This window comes from Nyctibius grandis, chromosome 4, assembly GCF_013368605.1.
Source record: "Nyctibius grandis isolate bNycGra1 chromosome 4, bNycGra1.pri, whole genome shotgun sequence".
Taxonomy (NCBI): domain Eukaryota; kingdom Metazoa; phylum Chordata; class Aves; order Nyctibiiformes; family Nyctibiidae; genus Nyctibius; species Nyctibius grandis.
Window position 1 is genome coordinate 20,747,916 of NC_090661.1, and position 22,478 is coordinate 20,770,393.

Consider the following 22,478-nt stretch of genomic DNA (forward strand, 5'->3'; position numbering starts at 1 on the left):
CGGATCTGGACCTGCAGTGCACATTTAGGGTAATTTATAGGTAGTAACAGCAACTGGGGCCATTTGCGGCTTGGTGTAACTGTAGAGAAAGGACAGTATGGAGAGCGCTGCCGCTCGGAGCCACGCGAGGGGCCGGCGGGTCCGCAGCGAAGACGGCAAAGCTCTCCCTGAGGACACAGGGGCGGTACGGGCCGCTCAGGCCGGGGATCGGGAGGCGGCGGCCCGCAGGCCGTCAGCCGCGGGGACGGCTGGTGCCGAGCTCGCGCTCCCACCAGGCGGGGTCAGCGGGCCGGCTCCAGCCACCGCAGAAGCCCGGCTTCCCCACCACGGCGGCGGGTTGCAGTAGCCCCCCGGCTCCGCCCGCCCCCACCGCCCCAGCGGCACACGTCACTTCCGCGGACAGGCAGCCACCCCGGCGCGCCCCCTGCCCCCAGCGCCCCGGTGTTTCCGGCGTGAAAGGCGCTGCCTGCGCACGCGGACGCTCCGCCCCCGGCGCGGGCGGAGGGAAGGAGGTGCTGCCGGGGCGGCAGGGGGCGGGGCGGCAGGCGGGCGGGCCAATGAGAGGAGGAGGGGCGTGTCCGGGGCGGGGCGCGGCCGTGGCATGTGGCGGGGCGCTGGGTGGCCGCGCTCCCGGTCTCCCTTCTCTCGTTCCCGGGGGGGCTGCGCTGGGCGTGTGGCCGCCTCCGCCGGGGTAAGCGCCTCTTCCGCCCCGCTGCCCTGGGGCCGTGCTCTCCGCAGGGCTCCGCCACGTCGTGAGTGCGGGCGCACGGCGGCTCGTCATGGGCCTGGGGGAGCGGGGACGCGGGGGACGCCGTGCCAGGGGTCTCCAGGACGGGAGCGGCCGCGGAGCGGGTGTGGGTTTGAACCGCTGCGGAGCGCGGGCGGGACGGGGAACGGGTGGCCGCGGCCTGGGGCGCCGAACAGGGGCTCGGCAGCAGCTCCCATAAATTTGCCACAGAAGTTGCACGTAGATTTGCAAAGAAGTTGCCACCCGCTGTAGCGGCTGTGGGAGTGATGGCTTCGCACTCACCCGCTGCTCCTTGCAGCGCGATGTGTGTGTGCTCGTAGGTGATTTTGTTCTTGGAGAGGTGGGAGCGGAGGAAAGTCAGTTTCGTTGCGGGGAGGAGAGCTGATTGACTCAGCAAGTAATTCACTGCCTGACATGTAACATTTTTAGGCCCTCTGGACCACCTCGAAAATATGGTGTCTGTAGCAGATCACGCTTATGCACGGTATAAAAATATTTTGTGTCTGAATAAATAATGCCAAGTGTGTATGATTGAGATTACCTTTGTAAATGGAATCCTGCTTTGTGTGGTATTGTACTGAAATCTCTTTCGTCTTATCGTACCTTAAGAAAAGGTTTTCAGTAGGTTTAACTGTACCCTGGGCAATGTTAGCAAGGTCTCAGCTGGAATCCAGTAAACAGTAGGAAGAATAAGTACCGTTCTTTGACCAAACTCTCAAATATAGCATCCTGTGGGGATATCCTGTTGGAGTGGATCTTGTTCTGGTGGATTTAGTGAATCCCTTACCTTTCCCCTCTGCTGTCTCACAAACTTTATCTTCTAGAATTGGCAAAGAAAAATCCTGTCTCAGGATCCTGTCAAGTAAGGTGCCTTGATGTCCTACACATTAGCTGACTGAATCCCTGCCAGGCTTCGTCATGCAACAGCACTCCCCATTTCCTGATAAAGTGAGTTAACTGACTGCTTACTGGAGGAACAAACCCATAGAAATACTAATCCTCCCCACCTTGAGCTAAGTTGCAGCCTTGCTGAGTGAGGTCAACTTGCTGATAGTGAGCATTTGGTGCCCTTTAGACCTCAGAGGGTTTGTGGCTGATCAGTAGCTTTGAAAACTAGGCTACAAGATGCATGTTGATGCAGTGTCTCTCTCAAAAGTGCATGTATTTCTGTATTAATCTTACATATCTACTATAATCACCCACTACGATATATGTTAATACAGTCCATTACGTGGTAATGGATAGTTTAGAAGGAATCTATCCATTTTCGTTAGCTTTCATGTCTGTAGTAGACTAATTCACTTGCTGTGCATGTTTGCTGCTTGCTTCTAGTTTTTTTATATATATATATATATATATAATGTATGTATACACACATGTATTGTTTTAGTACTTTCCTGGGTGAAATTCCAGACTACATACCTCTTAACACATTGGTGCAGACATCTTTATTTTTTGTTTTAATTGCAAATTCCCTACTGGATTTATAAAGCCATCTGCCAGAAAACAGACTTTGCATCTGGTTATCTGCTATTGAAATTCTAATTGGCCCATCCGTGCGACCCTCAGCCTCTGTCTTCTAAGGGAAGTTTCCTGGCACGGGCTTTTCAAAGGTGATGGGAGTAACTTGCAAGCGAAATTTCAAGCTTCAGTGATGAAAAGCATCCATGCTGAAGGCCTGATAATGTATTTAAAATGTCTGGCTGCATATTCTGGATTACAGGGTTAGGTAATGTAGCTACTTTTAAATGTAGTAGCTGACATTTTCGCTTGTATGTGACTGACTAAATTTTCAAGGGAAAATGTTGCAGGGACAATAAGGAACGGAGATGCTTGAGGAACGGAGATGCTTGTTTAAAGCAGTGCATGCTGGAAATGTCCAAAACTTTACTTGAAGAAACTGAGAAGAATTGATTTGTTTGGATAGAGTTTCTTGCCTCTTTTTTTTTTTTTTTTTTTTTGAAGGCATGGATAAAACTTTTCTCCATGAAGCTTTTAGTATACAGTCCTGCTGATGTCTTCCCATGCTCTGACACAGTGTTAGCTGAGCATGTGTTCTATGTATCGTCATTCACACTTAAACACAGTTTTATAAATTGAAAGTGCAGTAAAGCAGGTCCAGCAAGAGTTTATGCCAGCGTATTTGCAGTGAAAAGTTATGGTGGACCTGGATGTAGGAGGAATGAACTTGTTGCTCCGCTGCGTACCCACAAGCCAAGGTGTATTGTAGCAGCTGCTTCATCCTGGCTGACGTGCACGTTCTGAGCAATGCTGGGCTTCTGGCTCAGAGCAGTTGCGTGGATGGCTGGGTGTCATGCACATGCGTTTCCTTGCAGCCCTTGTCTCCATATGGAGATCTGCGCTGCCTGCATATGTGTGCTGAACAGCCATGCTCAGATCCATCTGCTCTGACCTTTTTCTGCTCTCATCGCTGGACCCCACATACAAGCATGTTCAGGCACTGTTAATGTCTGTTTTAGATTTATACTTGCCCTTTAATTGTTGCTTTGTGTTTAATACAAACTTCTAATAGCAAGAGAATTACACACTGGGAAAGTCAGAGGAAAAAGCAGTCAATTCACTGGGTGCTTGTGTGTAGATCCTCAGCTGCTGTGCATTGCTATGGCTCCCTTGCAGAGCAATGCCAATCCACACCAGCTGGCCATTTGCACTTTGAAGTGTTTAAATTGGGATCAGATGCCTTTCTGAAGGAGGTGTTCATCCCCATGAACACAGAGCTGGAACAAAGTTCATTTGTGCAGTAGGTGAGATACCCTTCCTGCTGCCTCCCCTCAGCATAGTAGTTGCTGGATGAAACTTCATGGCTTATGGTGCACTGGGAGCCAAACTAGGTGATCTTTCTGGCTTTTTTCCTCCTACCCTTAAAAGGACTGGGAGGGCAATATCCCTACTGCGTGTGCTGTTGCTGGATGCCATCAGACACTGTGAGCTCTGGTTCAGCAAGATTGCTTCCCTTCCTGGCCTCCACAGCCTGTCCTGCAGGTGTAACCCTTCATCATACCCTACCTGTCAATGATACCCAGCCTGTTCGGGTCTGGGAAGGACTCCCAAAGGGCTGTTGACTTTGCTGACTGGGAAGCCAAGAAGTCCTGTGAAGTAAACTGCGATTGAACCCTGTCTCTCTGGACTGTAGCAAGCACTTAACATGTTCGTTCCTCCTGTCAGTTCTGCTCCCTTGGACTGAAGTTGTGGTTCTCTTTCTACAGCTTAGGCTTGGAGGAGTCAGTGGAGCTTGTGAGTTGACTGACAGCTGGGGTGTAAGGATGCTGCTGGTGCTGCAGGGACAGTAGCAATGCTGAAAATGAGTGCAGACAGGAGCTGGTTGTGCACTTTGGAAATTTTGTTCACAGCTCCTCCAGCTTTTGTCTGCTGGCAATCCAAGAAGGTCACCATGGAGGTAAGGCACCCAGGGTGCCTGCGGTACAGCAATTCGTCCAGGAAGGAACAATGTATCTCCAGCGTGGTACAGGGACCCCCTTCTTGAAGGAATGTCTGCATGGACATTGCTGCCTGTTCCTATGAATAACTTATCCAACAAAAGCAAGTGGCAAGAGCTGCAGAAGTAGGTTTTAGTGCTCAGTGGAACACCACGCTTGCCTCACTGGTGTATAGAGCAGCACTTAGCGGCTTGCTGTTGTGCTGTCTGGCTGCCTCGTTGCTTTGGTTCTTTAGGTGTATTCATGGAAAACCCTGCATTTAGCTGATGGCTCTGTTGTGATTATCGCTGAAATGAGGTTTCCTCTGGGCAATTTGAATGTCTATCAGCGTAGGTGCCAAAAACTTCTGGCAGTCTTCCATTGCCTTTGCTGGCTTGTTTTATTTGCCGTTGTGGGCTTGGCCTCAAGGATCGGATCTGAGTTTCAGTTGCTGAGAAGTAGGGGTGCTACTGCACTGACACCAAGTTGGTGCTGTGCAGTGTTGCCAGACAGGATGGGACTGAACGCGGGTCCCTGATGGCTGCATCGCTATGGTGGGAAAGCTAGTATTCAAATGCACTTTGCAGAACATGAGATCTCTGGAATGACAGTGTGTAAGCCTGGATTTCCCATCATGTCCTTTCCTCCCAGTTGACATGATAACTTGCCAACCATTTGGAAAGCACGTTGGACACTTGTTTGTTTGTTTTTTCTTGTAGGACAGTGTGGCATGAAGAAAGGAACAATGCAGAGAGTTAGGGGTATGGGTACTTGTTTATTTGCAGCCAGCTGGACTGCATGTAGCAGGACCCACAGTCCGTCTGTACATCTTGCACCTGCTTGAGGAAGTTAGGTTTGCGCAACTGCAAACCACACCAATTGCATGCCCGGATTATCTCTATACACTGCCACAGCTCCTGTCACTTTTGCTTGGGGAGTCTCAGTTGAGCTGTGCCCCCTAAAGTACAACTAAACTGTGCTCTGCAGACATGGCTGTGGAGTGTCCAAGTCCTCATATCTCTGTTATTCCCTAAATACACAGAGAGGGAAGGGGAGGTTGTGTACAAGGGCAATTTTTTTTTATTTATTGAGACATTCAACAAGTCCTCTTCACAACCATCACTGCTTCTGCTAACGATGACCCTTTTGCCTCTGACTGTCCAGGAGAGCACTGGGGTTGCCTTCCCTGAGCTCCAGCTGACTTGATGCCAGGGATGAAAAACTGCTTATGCAATAGTTCAGCAAAACGCTTGAGTGCATACTTCAGATAGAAAAGGTGCACTGGTTTTACATTTGTTCTATGAAAAAAAGCAGGAAAGAAGAAAGTGATTTGATGAAATTTGCATTGAATTTTGCATGGATATTCGTGTTGGATTTATATTTGTTTGGCTTGGGGAGACTTCGCAGCACTTTAACTAAATCTGTGTTTAAATCCACTTAAGTTAAACTCCCAGTACAACTTGTGTGTGGAGACCAGGATGAAATCTCATTAATTTTAATAGGATTAAGCATGTTCTTTTGGTGAGTTGTCTTCTCTATCTTTCTTTGTTTGGCTTCTCTGTATTAAAAAGCAGGATAAATCTTTCCACTCTTCCATGCCTTTGTGAAAATGCTTTGACGGTCTCAGAGAAGCAGTTCTCTGGTTGCATTTTCTGTGCTTTCAGCTGTACTTCTATTGTATCCAGGCTTTTATTGGCTTTTACTTCCCCTAAAGGTGCAATAATTCCTGACAGCAAGGAAACAGTTACAAGTGTTTGCCTGGTAAGTTTCTATGCTCAAAATTATTTTTTTTTTTTTTTTGCTCCCTCTGGACAGATTGAAACTGCTGTGAAACAAGTCCATTAGCAGAGGGAAATTTTGTAGAAGTCGGCAGGAACTGAGCATGTGCAGATGGGTGAGGGCAAAATTCATCTCTATTCATAAACTTGGAATAAATTGAAGAACAGGGAATAAAGGTAGAAGTGTTATGAATGCAGACTGGTTGAAGGGGAATATTGGGGCTCCACTTAAGATCAAGCAAGCCATTAATTGGAGAGGAGGCTACTTTGTGTGTTTGTGCTACCTCTTCGCTTCCTCATTTCTCAATGTACATCATCCCCTGCATCTTACTATTGGACTATTTTTGGATTGTATGTGATTATGTTGTAGGAACACTCCTCTTCCCCCTCTCCTACAACAAAGACAAACCCCACAGCAGGTATTTCTGGATGTTCCTGAGATGCTCTTAATGACATTCTTACTAAATATGTGCTTTCACAGGAAAAGTAGACTGTCATGTAGCTCATGCTCTAAGCTGGATTTGAAGAGACTGGTTTTTCATTTCCAGCTCTGACCAGTTCCTCCTATAGCTATACATAACATGGCTTAGTTCTTCTCATACCTCTTTTTCCACCCTGGTCAGGTAAGGGAGGGTTGGTCTATCTCACCTGTACTCTGCTCTCTCAAACTGATGCCCTGTTGTGCTATGGACTGACCTGTGTTAAAAAAGATTGGGCTGGTGTGTTTGTGTCAGCAAAGCTCCTTTACATCATCATCCTATTGATGAAACTCTACATCAGCAGCATGTCTTTTTGCTGCCAGTAGCATCTAGACTTAAGTTCCCATATCTAATTAAAAAAGGAGAGCATGGTGGAAAAACAGCTCTCTAATTTTTTTGTCATAAGATAAAAAGAGATTGGCTTATTAGCGGGGTTTAGGATGTGAATTTCTGATGGGTAAGAAATGCCCATTGATAAGCTCAAATTCTCCATGTCCAAGCAAAGATAATTTACTCCCTAGATCTCTACCCGCAGTAAATGGGTGCTGGTCTAATTGTTAACTTAATAAACAGTAAGTATTGCTATAAACATTTTTTTCTGCCTTTCTCTGCTGTGCTAATCAAAGGTGTTTTTTTTTCCTACTGAGACCAGTTTTCTTTTAAGTTATCATTTCTTCCTGTTTCTAAAGCTCTTTCTATCCTAGCTGATCTGGAAAGATGATGTCACTAGGATTTCACAGCAACTTCTGTGAATCTTCATGTGGGTTTCTGACACACTTTGACCTGATGAGGCTTAAAAAAGGAGCAATGTGCTTCCCTCCTTTAAAAGAAAACATTCTATACCCAGGTTTCATTTTTTAAAAAACATTTTGTTTGGAAAATGTCTCATTCATAAGCATGACAGAAAGTGCTGGAACTGTAGGCATGACCAGGTGGTCTGAGTATGAAAACTTGAGACCATCTTTGAAAAGAGCTTACATGCTCCTTCCTCAAGTGTTTTTTTTGTCATTAATCCTTTTTGTTAATGAATCCTGATTATCTAGAGCTTTACAAAATCTGCAAAACCTATTTAATCTTTCCAGTTCCTTTTTATAGCGAGGCTTTTGTGGGATAGTCACTGTATCTTCCTTAATTTGTGATACAAATGATGCGGCATCTTCACAATATTTGCTTAGGCTGATGTAGAACTGTGAAGCCTGATGTATCTCAGGTGTTTTCCAGGCCTGGAAATGGCCTCCTTTGCAAGAGCAGCAGCTCCTGCATTGTCTCAACGTGGTACTGCTATGCAGAGCTCCTTTAGGAACAAGAAATGTAAATGTTATGGCTGAAGACCACCTCTCACTGATAGTGAGGTGGAGCATACACCCTTGCAGGTGACAGTTCTTCCTGACAGTGCATTAAGCCGTATTCCATGGCCAGTAGCGCAGCCCGTATGAACTGTCCTTCATTTCTACATTTGTAGAGGCTCCTGTTCTTGAATTGGTGTTGCAACTTCTGTTCTGGGAGTCTCGCCTGTGAGGAAAGGCTGAGAGAGCTGGGACTGCTCAGCCTGCAGAAGAGAAGGTTCAGGGGGATCTTGTCAATGTATATAAATACCTGAAGGCAGTGTGCTCTTTTCAGTGGTGCCCAGTGACAGGACCAGAGGCAATGGGCACAAACTGAAACACTGGAGATTCCCTCTGAACACCAGGAAACACTTTCTCACTGTGAGGACGACTGAACCCTGGCACAGGTTGCCCAGGAAGGTTGTGGAGTCTCCATCCTTGGAGATACTTAAAAGTTATCTGGACATGGTCCTGGGCAACTGGCCATAGGTGGCCTTGCTTGAGCAGAGGGATTGGGCCAGATGACCTCCAGAGGTCCCTTCCAACCTCAGCGATTCTGTGAAAATTGTGCAGAGAGCTGCTTTAATGTCTAACTGGAAGTCATAACTCTGGCCAAGCTACCTGGTGCAAAATAAACTTAGTTTGCATGGTGTGTAGGTTCCCATGTCTCTAAAAGAACTTCTAGCCTTTGTCATCTGAACTGTATGTCCACACCACTGTTTCTGGGCCGTTATCAAAAATGGTGCCATGAACATGCATTCAAAAAGAGCTGTAGGACTTGTTCACCAGTCAGCTTATTGCACCATGTTAGCGGACGTTAAGTGCGTGAGAGTATCTGCATGAAGTAGAAGCAGAGGTCTGTCTAGTACAGTATTGTCTTCAACAGTGATCAGCAGCATTGGATAGAGACATTATCCCCGAACACTTGCTATTATGAGGCCTTCTGTCAGTCCAGTTAAAAGCCAGTATCCTCCCACTATTTCCTTTCTCTTCAAATCTTTTGTGTGCGTTGAAAAACAGAGGCCCCAGCACAGATCTCTGGAAATTCACTGGTGGCCACTTGTCCTCATGGTACGGCTTCTTTCTGCTCTTTGTTTCCTATTCTAATAAGTTATTAGTCCATGCAAAAGCCTTTCTTTGTAGGCAACAGCATCTTAGTTTGATTTAGAACTTTGAAATGATCCCTCACCAAAAACCTTTATACAAATCCATGTGTAATGAATAGCCTCAAAGACTTTTAGATATGAAAGATAATTTCCTGCTGCAAAAGCTGTGTTGACTCTTCCTGAAGCCATGAAGCAAGGCAACAGTTGACACCAAGAACAATTATATCTTCATCTATGACGGTGTTTTTCGAGGGATGGCCAACAGTTTATATTTGCCTTGTGGGTATGGCAGGATCCATGTGTTCTGTCTGCAGTGATCATCTCCAAGATGGCTGGAGTAGGCATGTGCTGTGGCTGAAATTCATCACTGATGACATCTGGGATACACTTGGCTCTAGTGGGCACATTTTGGGCAGTGAAGCCAGCAGCGGAATGCAATATCATGAGCCTGCCAGTGGTTACATGGCTTAATTTTATGCAGGTCACAGGTTCCACTAGTTCTGCTAGACTTACTCTCACATATAAAGTTAAACACGTGCTTTGTGTGTTTGAAGAATTGCTGCCTAAGGCAGATATGCTGACATGGAAACAGCTGATAACCTTCTTCAGGGACACTTGCTGCTTGAGTCTGAGAAGCACGTGGCCTAGCTGGAGCTGTAATGCAGATGGCTTTTGTTCCCAGCTGACTTGAAAAGCAAAACCACGGAAGCTGGGTTTGTTTTCTATTTGGCAAACAGCTTTTGACTGGATCTGATGTATTCATAGATTCTGTTTGTTGCTTTCTGTCCGTTGCAGAAGCGAGCAAGGATTTCTAGGCTTTGAACACCTTGTAATGTCTAGAAGCTGGATATGTGTTGATGCAATGAAATCCATTCAGTGAATAAAGAGCTGTAACAAACAGAAGTGGATTTCCGGTGCTGATGACCCATCCTCATAAGGAATATCTGAATGAAAGAGAGTTTTAGAATAAAATATATACAGAAGATGCTGGTGAGGTGGGTTTTTTTTCAGGTTTTGGTTGATTCCCCCCCCCCTCTCCCGCAGGTTTTGGCAATATTAGCAAAGAGTGCTTTCTAGGTGATATGTTCTCCACTTGGTCATTGACCCCTATGAAAGTGGAAACAGATGTAATACAAACTGTGGAGTGGGCAAGCTGTCCCCTGGGAGTTGACCAAAAACTGCAAATTTTTCAGCTGAATGAGCTCTTAGGTTATTGCATGTCTTGGGACAAATCTGTTTGCAGAACCATATTTAAATCAGTAAGATTACACCTGTGGAGGTTCCTTAAATCTCTTAAACCAGTTAAAATACCTGCTCCAAAATTGTGATTCATTAGGTCTGTCCCATAGCGTGCGCAAGTATTCACATTTACAGTTGCTTCTGAGCAAGATACAGTGAATGCCATCCAATGAACATACAGCCCTAACACTGGATTTCATATGGTGATTCATCTGCATAAAGGATGTCTGGATGAAAGAGAATTTGTAAATAAAACAAATATACAAATTTATTTCAGTATTTTACTCTCGTCTCCAGGAAAGTTATTGCCAGAGGGAAGTGAAGGAAATGTGCAGCGCCTTTAAAAAGCAAAGACTGAAATGGTGGGCATGCAGTTTAGGTGGTTAGAGATAGTTCAATGTTGTAGATATTAATATGCAGGAAGAGAGTTTTCTGCCTTGGCCTATCAGTGCTAGAGGATTTGCTAAGCAAGATTTGATGCATAATTCCTCTTCAGATGGCTGTCATAAAAAAAAACCCAAAAAAACCCCCAAAAAACCAAACAACAAAACCCCAAACCAAAAACAACCCCAAAAAACCCCAACCCATGCTGTGAACATCTAATCCGCACTGCAGGGCACTTCTGCTCATTATCTGCTTGGGCAGATTTACCTCATGATACAGTTTCAGGCAACTGAAGTGAAAGTGCCCTCCTGTAAAGTGGCTCAGAAGCCCAAGAAGCTGAGCACTGAGACAGAAGCTGGATTTTGTTGGGAAGCTGGTGGAGGCAGAAGCACTGCTTTTTAGGCCAGAGGAAGCCTTTAATTTCTCCACACTTGCAAATGAAACTCATGAAGATCCTTTCACTGAATGCTAAAAGTCCTTGACTTCAGTTACAACCAGGCTCCCAGGAAAATTAGTGAGTTGAAAGTGTGACAATAGCTTTGTTAAACCCTCTCGTGGGTGCTTGCATTGTTTGAGATGCAGCTGGTAGGGGAGATGGTGTCTCCTTGCCCTTCTGAAGCTCATGCTACCTGTGTGTCTCTGGCATCGTCGCTCTGAACTGGGACCCTGGACGTGGAGCAGAGCCTCTTCTGATGTAGAACCCTTCTTCTCCATGGTGGTTCATCTGAATATTAGCTGCGCTCTGCCTTCTAAAGTCCTCATGGTTACTGACATTAGAATAACAATTTATGTACTTCCTGCTAATAAAAAGGTGTCTGATACAATGTTGTCAGGCTTAGAGCTATGTTTTCAGGTTATCTCATGCTTTTGCTAAATACATAAATGTTCTGTAGCCAAGAACAGGTTCTGCAAATGTTTCATTGCTGATAACTAAAGCTTATTGCTGTCTTTAGGTGCAGGCTAACCATGCTAGATAACAAGACATGCAACTCAGTCACAGCTTCTGGTCTCAGAGAGGTACTGTCACAGTGTCCTGGCTGGACCTGATTCATCCGTAAAGTGGAGCACACCAAGTCTTTTCTCCGTTAAAAACAAATGCACCTCTTTTTAGTACCGTGACAGGTTTTGTAAGACTTAATCCTTGTTAGATGGAGATTTTCTGTGTTGGCTCTTGCCTTATAAGCCTAAAGACAGATTTTTCTTAAAAAAGTAAACTTTGGAATTACAGAGGAGACCTGGAAGAGCTGAGGGTTATTGCCTGACATCCAGTGGAAATATTCTTTCTTTTTCTTGTTTGTTTATGTTTGAAAGTTGGTGGCTTCATACCTCTGAAGCCTGATGCCCACAGGTTGTTAATGAAGAAGGTGAAAACCTGGCATCAGTTGCAATCTTCCTTCATATTGCCTTGCCAGAGAGCACCTTGTACCCAACCATGCTTTAAGGCTAGGGGAACTAATTTTCTCTTTAATTTTTGGCCTTTTGGAAGTGAGCATTTGCATTATATTTATCAGAAACAACCGGGGAAGTTGCTGTTCCAGCTTCTTACTGAGACGGCCACAGCCTTCCACAAAGGACCCTTCTCCTTCAAGTCCCAAGAAGGTGCTGGTTCTCCACTAAACTGACCCAGAATAGGGAGGAAACCTGAAGAGAAGAGGAGGCTGCTGGTCCTCTGACTTGTGCAGTCACTTAAAAGATAGCTCTGGAGTTTTCTCTGATCTTTGAAAACTTTCAGATTTCTGGATGATTTTAAGAAGCAAATAGACTTCCTAATAGTTGACAGTTATCATGCCAGAGCATGCATTATGTCAGTCTGAGGTTCCTGTCCTTCTGTACGGATGACTCCACTGCTTATGGGGCAGTTCTTGGTTTACTACAAATTGCAGCTTTTAAGGAAAGCAGAATTGGTGCCAATTCACCTTGTGTACCTGGCTCTAAACTGATGCAGTTTACTGGTGTGATTTACTGCTGCTTCGTGAGTAGTTGAACAGTCTCTTAACAGGAGCAAGAGCAGCCAAGAGGGCAGGGGTGTGTTTCTGTGTGGGAGGCCCCTACAACCAGCTGATCGGACTCGCCAGCCTGCAAGTTGGACTTGTTTGTCTGATGTCTAGTTCTGAGGATCCTAAACTTGCTTTAAAGGATGAGGCTGAAGAAGTGGTGCACCTCGGTGTTGGCCACCTGGGTCCTCACTCTTCTGTATTTATAGCCTTTTCTCATTCCAGGCTTGCAGAGACTCTAGCAGCAAACTGGATTTGAGCAAAAGGTGAGGTTTGGTAGCCAGGATATTAATTCAAGTGTGAATTATTTAATTCTTGGCATGTCTTTTCTTTTGTGTCTGATTTCATTCAGTCACAGCCTGTTCCACCTGTTGATTCCTGACCTGTAATGGTGTTCTGCTGCAACCTGATGATATCAGACAGGTTTGTATTGGATTACGTTGGAGCCGAAGTCTTCAAAACACCATTCAGTGTATTGAAGCCAGCAGTAAGAGTTACTACTTGTAGTGTGACTTTCACGTGTTTGTCCTTATCCTTGTTTTTGTTGTCCATGCTTGGACAACCTCCCCCAGGCAGTCTCTTGGCCTGGATAATTAGTGTATGCTGATCTCATCTTTGGACTAGGGTGGGCTGATCTTGTTGGTATTTTGGCTTTTCTAGTTCACCGTTCCCCTCATTACAGGATCAGAGCATCTCTGGCATAAAATCAGTAGCCAGAAGTTTCCAATGGATTCAGACTGTGCTGCTGCTTTTAGGTCACAGCTTCTGGAGGAGTAAGAATAACCTCTTACTTTTGTTTGAAGTCCAGGTGTTACAAGTTGAGTGAGATGTTTCAGCTTTGTTTTTTCCATATTGTGTTGCTGTACTGCTGAGCAAAAATTGAAGACTAAGCACAGAGGCATCCAAGAGTGCTTCAGAAAATATCTGTATTCAGACGCCGTCTGTCCAGTAAAATACAGAACATGGGAGAGATTATGGGAAAACACGCAGTTTTTCACTTCCACGTCTTTGGTACAAGTTAAACTAATGTTTGTGGTAGTTGTAATCTCTGTTGGTGTGCTGCTCTGCTGACTGTCTGTAGATGCCCATGGTATTCAGGTATCCCTATGGAACAGTTTTGGAGTCCTCATTAGGGGTGTCAGCAGCAGACAGACAGATAGACGGACCTTACATATCGAGCTCAGAAAGGTTCAGAAGAACTTGCTACTGCCTGTGCAGTCCCTCTTCCATGAATAAGGGGCGCTTTGTACAAAGACATTTGTACTGGAAAAGCTTTGAGGAGCTCCAACCAAGCTTATTTTACTTTGACCTGTTAATCAGTTAACATCAGGACTCAAAACTTAACGCAGTTCCTCTGAAAAGAGGGAATGTAGAACGAAGTAGGAGAGCACAGCTGCTGCCCTGTTGCCACATAGGAGAGAAGACCCAAGAGAGAGGCTGAAGCACTTCTACAGGTTCTGCCTTGGCAGCCATGGACATCCATGAGAGTAAGGAGAGGGAAGGATGTTTTTCCTCTAGGTTCTGATGACCCATAGGTTTAAATTCAGGTTGGTGCATGACTTGAAGACTTCTTGGCTGTGAAGAACCTAGCACAGGTAATGCCAGCAAGGATGGGGAGAGCTGCTACTGCATTTGATTCTCTTTATCTGGAAAAAATAGACTTGGCTAAGCTTCCCCACCCACCCTGCCCTGTGATTTCCACATCTTTCAAGCTGTCAAAATCACAAAGCAGGGAGACGTGTGCCAGCAGCCTTCCTTTGGTATTGCTATAAATGTCTTCCTGGCTTGGAGAGTTTGGAAAGAATCTTTTGATTTGTGTTAACATATACATGGTGAAAAGCTCCCCAGTATCATACTGCATTGTGGTAAGCTGGAATGTCTTTTTGCTGCGTCTCACTTGGCAGACTGTCCATATAAAGCTACCTTTGTTTTTTAACTGGAGTTGTTGTTATCTTAAAAGAAGAAACTTCCTATAATCTAGGAGCCTTCTAGGACCCTAGTTGTTTTGCTTGTGAGGATAACTGGAGGTGGAGGCATGTGTCTTGATTTATTTTTTTTTTTTAATTTTTTTTATTCTCCATATTTCAGGATATGCACAAAGATCCTACTTCCTTGCAGAAAGGAGAAATAGTCAAAAATGCTTTCCTTCCTTCCGGTTCTTCTAGCACTGAGCAGAAGTTCCCCTTCAGTCGTTGCACTGGGACCACATTTTGGCTGTTTCTAGGCTGTCTGAACTTTCTTCTCTGTTTCTGAGCTCTCCACAGTATTGCCTGATGCTTTTGTAACATAGAGTGCCATCACTGCTGTGTGTAACCCTGCTCAAAACCATGCCCAGGCTTAAATTCCTGAGCAAACGTGCAGAACCTTGTGTTCTGGATGGAGATGCGTCCTCTGTTTCTACACGTCTAGAATTAGTATTACAGCTACGTGAACCTGTAGAGGAGCATAGTGATTTCTTAAAAATATCTGTAGTGAAAGATAGCATTGAAATTATCAACTTCAGTGAAATTTAACTTGACCTGTATTGCCAGGAAATTGCTGACTGAGGTAAAATTCTGCAGGGCAGGAGGTGGGTGTGTGACCAGACTTTAACACATTGGCAGTTTTATTTGCTCCAAAAGTAACACTTGGTTAGTTGTACCTTCAGGCTGAAGTTGCTGCTTGTTTAAGTCCCTTTTAGCTTGGCAGTTTTGAATTTAATAGCACTTCAGACACAATTTATTTCTGCGCACGTACACTGTGCTGGTTCTAGCTTCTAGTGCCATCCCTCAGCAAGCATGAAGCACACATGGTGCAGAGTACCTGCTTCTGCAGGCACTTAGAGAAACCAAAATCATGAGCTTGCCTTTTACCCTTCTTGATCTCCTTTGCTCTGTATTAGCTTGATGGCTGCAGAGTTCATGTGGGAGCCCACTGGGATGGTTCCTTTGAGGGTCTTGTTGAAAGCTGTTTAATTTGAAACACATGGTATGAAATGCCCTGCACATGATCTCCTGTTCCCATGAGACAACAGCATGTCTGAAAATTTGCTAGCTTCTCTGGGTGCAGATCAGACCAGGGAAGGTTGCAGTTGAGCCATAGTGCACATTTTTGTTGCTTGGAGGTATTTTCGTTGACAGATTCATTGTCCAGTCACAGCTTTACGCAGTTAGCCTTTGGCGGTTCATTTTGCTTTATATTAAAACAAGGTTGTTTCAGATATTCCAAAACAAGCCACGGTTTTGTAAACGAAATAGCTGTCTGGTCATTTTTCACAGGAAAAGTGTCCTGCTGAGTAGTACTTCTCACCATCTGAACTGCAGAACATGGCACTAATATGGGTGAGAAAGGATGATGGATGGGTAATGCTGGTTTTGGAGTTTTAGGCGTTAGCATTTATTTTCTCAGAGGCAAAGTGTGATGGCCATGAAGCCTCAATGGTGCCAGCATGGACGGTCCTCATTAATGGGGTAACAAATGCATAAAGCTGTCTGCCTTGTGCCCTGAGAGACGAATATGGGTGGGGAACCGAGGTGCAGAAAGATGGAGATGGGTAAAGCTGGTAATATTCAAAACAAAACTATCTGAAAAAAAAAACCCACACACAAAACCCACTGCGGCTATATGTGCCAAAGATTGTGAATCTGTAGCCCTGCATCGCTTCCACAGGAAGCTGGAAGGGGGAGAAGGAGCCTGAGCTCAGGTTGTGTCACTGTTGGACATGGGCTCTAACCACTAAAACCTCCTTCCTCTCTGGGTTGCTGTTAGGGAAAGGAAGATAGATTGAGCAAGTTGCTGAAAATCTTGAACCTGAAGGATACAGCACTTTAATATCTGCATGAATGAGGTCTGCTGTTCAAAGCCTGCAATTAATTCACCTCTTGCATGGAAGTGGCTTTCCATTCCTTTTGTTGGGAGCGTGGTGGTGGTGACCTTACAGAGATACTGTTCCTTGTGAGCTTTGCACAGCCTTGGCCCTGTGTAGCATAATGTGCCTCTGTCAGCATGAAGCCGGTAGTGCTTTATACTTGTCAAAGTTTCATGCGTCGGCCAAATCCAAGTGTAATCGCAGAGTTTCTCAGAAAAACTTGGCATTCCACCTCTTTGAAAGAGACTTAAAGGTGTTTGTTCTATTCATGCAGAGCATCTTGAAAGTCCTGATCTATTACGTTTGGCCATTTACAAGCAGAAGAATGGATTTTCTTGCAGAGGGTAATATGTGGCAGCTGGAGAAATACTTCAGCACCTGCAAACATCTTTTAAAAAGTACCATTTCCATACCAGTCTTCCAGAGGATGCAGCAGCCTTCTCAGAGGCTGTCTGCTCAGTGATATTGGATTATTCCTTGCTCTCTGGTTTAATAATCTAAGTTGATCAAATGTGAATCTAGAGGGTGTGTTGGGTGTGCTGAGCAAGGATGCTGTCTCTGTTCTTTTGACTTCGTTTGTAGCTTTTGGCATCTTTTGGCTCATTTCCTGAAGCTTGGAGATGCTGCTGGAGGCATCACAGTCACCTTTCCCGTGGGGCATGTGTTGTGCAGATTGATGGAGATTCAGCCATAGATGGGGACTACACTACAAACTGAAAGAGGTGGTTCATATTTAGGGGAGGAAAAGATGTATAACTTTATGGCTGCCTAATTAAAATGTTTTTGCTTATTGGGTTGTTGTTCGTAACAGATTCCAGTGTGATGCAGTTTGTGTGGACTTTTTGGCTTTGTAGGATTTCTAAAATCTTTTTTTGTGGTCGTGTATCAGGAGAAACATCAGAAAAGGCAGCAGCAGACCAAACTGATGTCTATCCAATACTCTGTTCTGCCTGCTGCAGTGAGGAGTGTGCGTGCTAATGTGGAGGGATGTGCCGGCTCTTCTGTAATACGTGGCCAGCTGTATGGTGTTTCTCTCTGAAGAAGTTGTGTAGTAGGAGAAGGAATATAAGTGATGTTCTTCCGGACTTGAGCTAGCAATGTTTCTTCTCTGAATCACATTCCAGAGCATGTGTAACTTGCATCCTACTGTTGCAGCAGATCAGCCTCAAATGCTCTGCTGGCCTCATGTCGGCCCCAGGTGTTTATCAGATCCAGCTTGTTGGTCACCATCCTAGCCTGGCTGATGTATCCATGAGATAAGACTCAGTGATTTCTAGGTATATTTTCCTTCAAAACTCTCTCTTAAAGTATGGCACTATGCATGTCCCACCTCAGTCATCCTCAAAGAGGAGCATTTTGTTAATACTGGAAATGGTGGGGGCCTGTATTGGGGCAGCGAATGAACCTTTGATCATTGCATCCTGGATTTTCTAAGGAAGTGGGAATGCTTCATGCTGTGTGGGTGTCTTGGGAAGTCAAAGGAACTGTGTGCGGACCAGGGATGTAGTAGTGCATTTCCTCCCCTGTAATCTCTAATGCTTCTCTGCTTCACAGCCTCTGTTCAGTTCGTTCTTCATTGTTGATGGCACGTGACGTTTTGTAGAAACAGCTATGTAACTTATCATTAACTTTCTTTGGCAGCCAAAGGAACATAATGGCTCTAAAGCTGCTGTTCAGAGAATGATATAACTTCAACTGGTCACGCTCAGCTGACGGTGGGTCAGCCTTATATGCCTTGGTGCTGCCCCTTCTGTCTCCAGACCTATCCATGTGTGCAACTTCAGCCTTGGAGAAAAGCTTGGGAAGCCAAATGCTTTTCAAGATTGCAGCACAGATTCCCTGCCTCCTGCATTCTAGCCTCGATTTTCAAAATGCTTGTCTTCGCTAGCAAAATATGGTTTAATTCTGTTCTTCTAAAGAGTGAAATATAGCACTTGTTTTGAGAGCTGACAACACGTGAAGTGGTTGGCAGCAATTGCAAGTTGAAACCAGGCCTTGCGTCCTTGCAATTTTATGGGAGAGTAGCATCGTTGTCTGCAAGAGGTATTCCACCCTTGTTTTCCCTGCTTTGTGGTTATACTGAGGATAGAAGATTTCTTTGCAGCTCTTTGACCTTATTTCATGCCTAGTCCGTGCATGCTTGTAAGTATGAATTTTGGGGCAGTGTCTGCTGGCTCTGAGAGCTCAAAGGAGCATGTGTTTAGGGTACTAAATGATTTGCACGCACATTCTCTCTTCCCATGTGTTTTTGTCTAGTTCTACATCTCTCCTTTCGCCTTGGTGCAGTCATTGCATGCACGTTGCAGCTGCTTAACCAGGAGCAATTGAAGCTGGCTGGGAGGGCATTGAGGCAAGGGGTTTATATTCCAAAGGCTTCACTCTGCTTTTGCAACATCACCCCAGTCAATGTTGTTTGAAATAATACTTTGATTTTTTTTTTTTTTTTTTTTTGGTGCAAATTCCTTGGCTCGAGCACAGGGAGATCAGCAAGAAGGGAAGAACGCTTCTGAAACCCAGCAGGCAGTGCCCTCTGGATGTATGTGTACATTGCAAAGTCATCAGTCATTCAGTTGTTGACTCAAAGTTATTCTGGTTTTCCAGTGTGCTTGTTCCCTGCTGAGTTATAGCCACAGATGGTAAAAGTAAACTTTGCACTTTTAAGAGTGTAGTCCTTTCCCAGATTTTATTTGTTGCTGTCTTTTGTGGTTTGGTTTGACTTTTAAGTTCCTTGGGGATGCTCTACAGATGGAGAAGGTAGTGCTCAAAGAGTGAATTTTGCCCTGATTTCTCAAAATTACTTCTGATGGGCACAGTAGCATTCATCTCTTCCTTCGTGTTGTCTCTGACAGCTGGAGGATGGCTTCTTCTGGGGCACAACACAATCTGGAGAAGAAGCTTTACCTGGTGTTCTTCTGGGATGTAGGTGTGTGGGGTGGGTGCTCACTGTCTCTGAGTACAAATGGAGCCATGTGCAACTGGCTAGAATTGTGATGGGAAAGCAGAAATAAAGCTTTTTACTTGTAATTATAAAAGGCAGTTGTTAAGTCAGGAAAAGTGATCTGCAAGTAATTGCGGCTCTTGTTTTGAATGTATGGGATTGTGCTAAGGTGGAAGAGGACAAAAAAAAATAAACCCTAGCTGGAGGTTCTGATATTTAATACAGCATACCAAGTATCATTTGGATTTCATTAAGGTAAGACTCCATCTGGTTATCCCCTTGCTGGACTTGGAAATGAGCTGTTTGCTTGTCTGTTGTACTTACAATCTGTGTATTGTGTTTGTCTGCTTCACATGCTCACTCTGCAATTTGTGAAGGGGTTTTTTGTAATTGGCTAAAGAACATTTAAAATTATTTTAAGCTGGGAAGTTTGTATTGAGTGCCTTGGGGGAAGGATTATCAGTTGGCCCCTGAGGAGACCGTGTTTAGTGAGAGGGAAAGGGGAGACAAGCCTCTTGTGTCTGCGGCATGTCCCCTCTAACCGGTGCTGACCTAATCCAGAAAGGCTGCCAGGTGCTTTGGAAGAGGTGAGAGGCGTTTATTGGGATTTTGCTTTCTTCTGGAGCTGTTGCAGTCAAGTGGGACCAAAGTCAGCTGTGATGGGAGGGACTTCTGGTGGGTTAATGTGGTTGAGGATACAAAGCATCTCTGTGCATAGGGGACAGACAGCTGTGGTAATGCAACAGCTTCTAGACACTGAGTGTGATCAACGTTTGATCTTACAAATATATGTAGTTCTTGGGTCAGTTGAGATTAATTAAGATTATTTTATTTTTCCTAAAAGACCGAGATTTTAACTATAATAATAATTATAGTATTTATGCATAGATACAATGCTGCTATATCTGCATTTCCAAAATGCAGTGGAAGATGTTTGTCTTTGAGGGTTGGTTAGTACAACTACAAAGATATTGGTAAAGGTAGGAAAAAAAACCCTATAGTAAGAGAGTGCTCTGTGTTTGTATTCATTCCTGTTATTCTTTACTATTTTCTTTAAAACAGTAAATGCATACATTATTGCACAGCCAATTCATTCTCAGGGTCACTTCTTAGGCTATAAAATAGTGCTTCTTGTAAGCCTTTTACCTTGAAAAGGGGCAGCAAACGTAACCTGGACTCTCTTTAAAATGTAACATTTACCCATAATGATGTATTTTTTTCTTTTTTTCTGTGGGTCAGATACTACTTTCTGAATCTCTGCCTGTGACCTGTGAACTTTACAAAAAGTGCACGTTTTTCTGCATAACATGGTGGGAGTGCAAGTTGACAAACGGTGCTCTGAGTGTCTTGATGAAGTACCTATAGTGTCCGTGAGGGACTCAAATTGCTTGCTTTAAGTTGAAGGATTTGGAGTTTAAAGCAAACTTTTGCTATCTGTCAGCAATAAGGATCTGTCTGCTCTAGGAGAATCTGTTGTGGGCAGAGTATTTCACATCTTCCCTTGCTTTCCCCCTTGCTCCCAGTCTTGTCAACTGCAGTTTTCCATGGTTAAACTACAGCATATGCTAAGAGAGATGGCGAGAGCGTGCTAAAGGCTAAGGCAAATTAGTGGAAGTGCCTTGTAATTCAGAACAGTGGGAAAAGTATTGAAGTTATCTTGGCTGAATAACACGAATTCGTATCACCAATTCCCTGCCGAAAATGTGGGGCAGCTTTCCTGAGCAGCTGATGCCCGTGTACCATGTTGTGGGGACTGCAGTTGTATATTGCACAGGTCGTTTCCTCTCTTGCACTGATTCTTTCAACTCCCACTAAGGTGCACTTGGAAGAGCAAGTGATGAGAAGGAATGAGCAAAGTCAGTCTGCACATGTGCAGTGCGAAATGGGAGAGAGGCCCCCAGCGAAGCTGGCGTTGGCTTGGACACCAGGCACAGTCTCTGGTATGCAGGACTAGATGGGGCTGGTGAGCTTTCTTTCTCTGCCAAGACTTCTCTTGTCAGGTCAGACTTAGAAATATTTCCAGCTGCCAGGTGGGATCACCCAGGTATGAACTTTTGGCTGCAGTGAGAAACTTGCTCACACAAAACAAGTGTGATGATGTGCACACTTACTCCATGGAGAAAGCTGCAGAGGAGTGCATGAGCTGAGCTCAGCGCTGCAAGTACCCTACAGTCCAGTCCTTTTGGGCTCCCCTGCTCTCTGGGAGAGCAGAAGATGTAGAAATGCTCCATCTATTTTCAACAGGCAAAATAACTCTTTTTACTGGAGTAAATAAAGGGGCAGGAAGGAGGCTTTGAGTTCCGTAGGGAACTTGTAGGGTGACCAGGGATGCTGAATTTGAAGCACTGCATTTTCGTATCAAGTTGTGTCCCCATCTTTGATGCTTTGATAGTCCAATGTGGATCTGTATGTTATGTGTCCTCTGTGAAGCTTGGGATAGCTGTTTATATTTCACCCTTTTTCAGGCAGGCTAAAACTCTGTTACCCTGTTTGGTGCTTTAGGACATAGAGTAAGGAGGAAAATTTGGAAACAAAAGTTTCATGGTATGAAGCATCAAAATTTTGCAATCTGGGAGTCAAAGCTAATAAACGTTATTTTGAGCTTTCATGAAGGAATAAAAGGCTCTTACTCAGATTCCTAAATTCACAAGCATGGTTGGGACTTGAGGTGAGAGCTCAGGGTGAAACTTCTTGCATGGGTGGCTAAATCAGGGTCTTACATGTGTTACTGATGACTATTGGATGTTTTTCACTGTGCTATTCATACCATTCACACATGCTGCTCATTCCGTGTTGTGAACTGTCTTTGCGTCTTCAGCTGCAGTCATCACATACACCTCTGAGATGTCATGCAAAGTTGAATCTCAACACTCTTTGAAGGCCATGACATTTGTTTTCATAACTGCAGGACGAGGACTAAAGCTTGCTTCAGTGATGAGGAAGAGGGTTGCCCTTAAAAACTGCTTAGGGAAGAGACTTACAATTGGTCTGGTTCAGGCTCAACTGTTTGGAAGATCACATAAAGCTTTAAAAGGTCTTGGAAACAAGAGGATAAATCCAGGTATAAGCTGATGATCTGCTCTGAAGCCAATGGGAGTTGCTCCAGTGATTTCAAGGATGAGAGCCCATCCGTTGGGACAGAGTCTTGTGTGTGCATTGGTAATGAAGAAAAGACATTGCTTGTTTTTTATTTTATGTGGGGA

General features: G+C 44.6%; 1 protein-coding gene across 5 annotated transcripts in view; it reads left to right on the forward strand.

Annotated features, from left to right (window-relative positions):
- The first annotated feature begins 604 nt into the window (after nt 1–604).
- The window catches only part of C4H11orf24 (chromosome 4 C11orf24 homolog), a 30,168-nt gene continuing 8,294 nt past the window's right edge, over nt 605–22,478 (forward strand). Inside the window, exons 1-2 of one of the 5 annotated variants that reach the window (XM_068399306.1) lie at nt 605–691; nt 1,573–1,696. Coding sequence is in view for 1 of the 5 variants with exons in the window: in XM_068399305.1 (XP_068255406.1) it covers nt 18,872–18,873 (2 nt within the window). In the remaining 4 variants the exon portion in view is untranslated. Of the gene's footprint in view, nt 692–794; nt 853–1,572; nt 1,697–18,815; nt 18,874–22,369; nt 22,435–22,478 lie in introns of those variants that run through there. The other 4 variants (XM_068399307.1, XM_068399308.1, XM_068399305.1 and 1 more) reach the window with 4 other exon arrangements.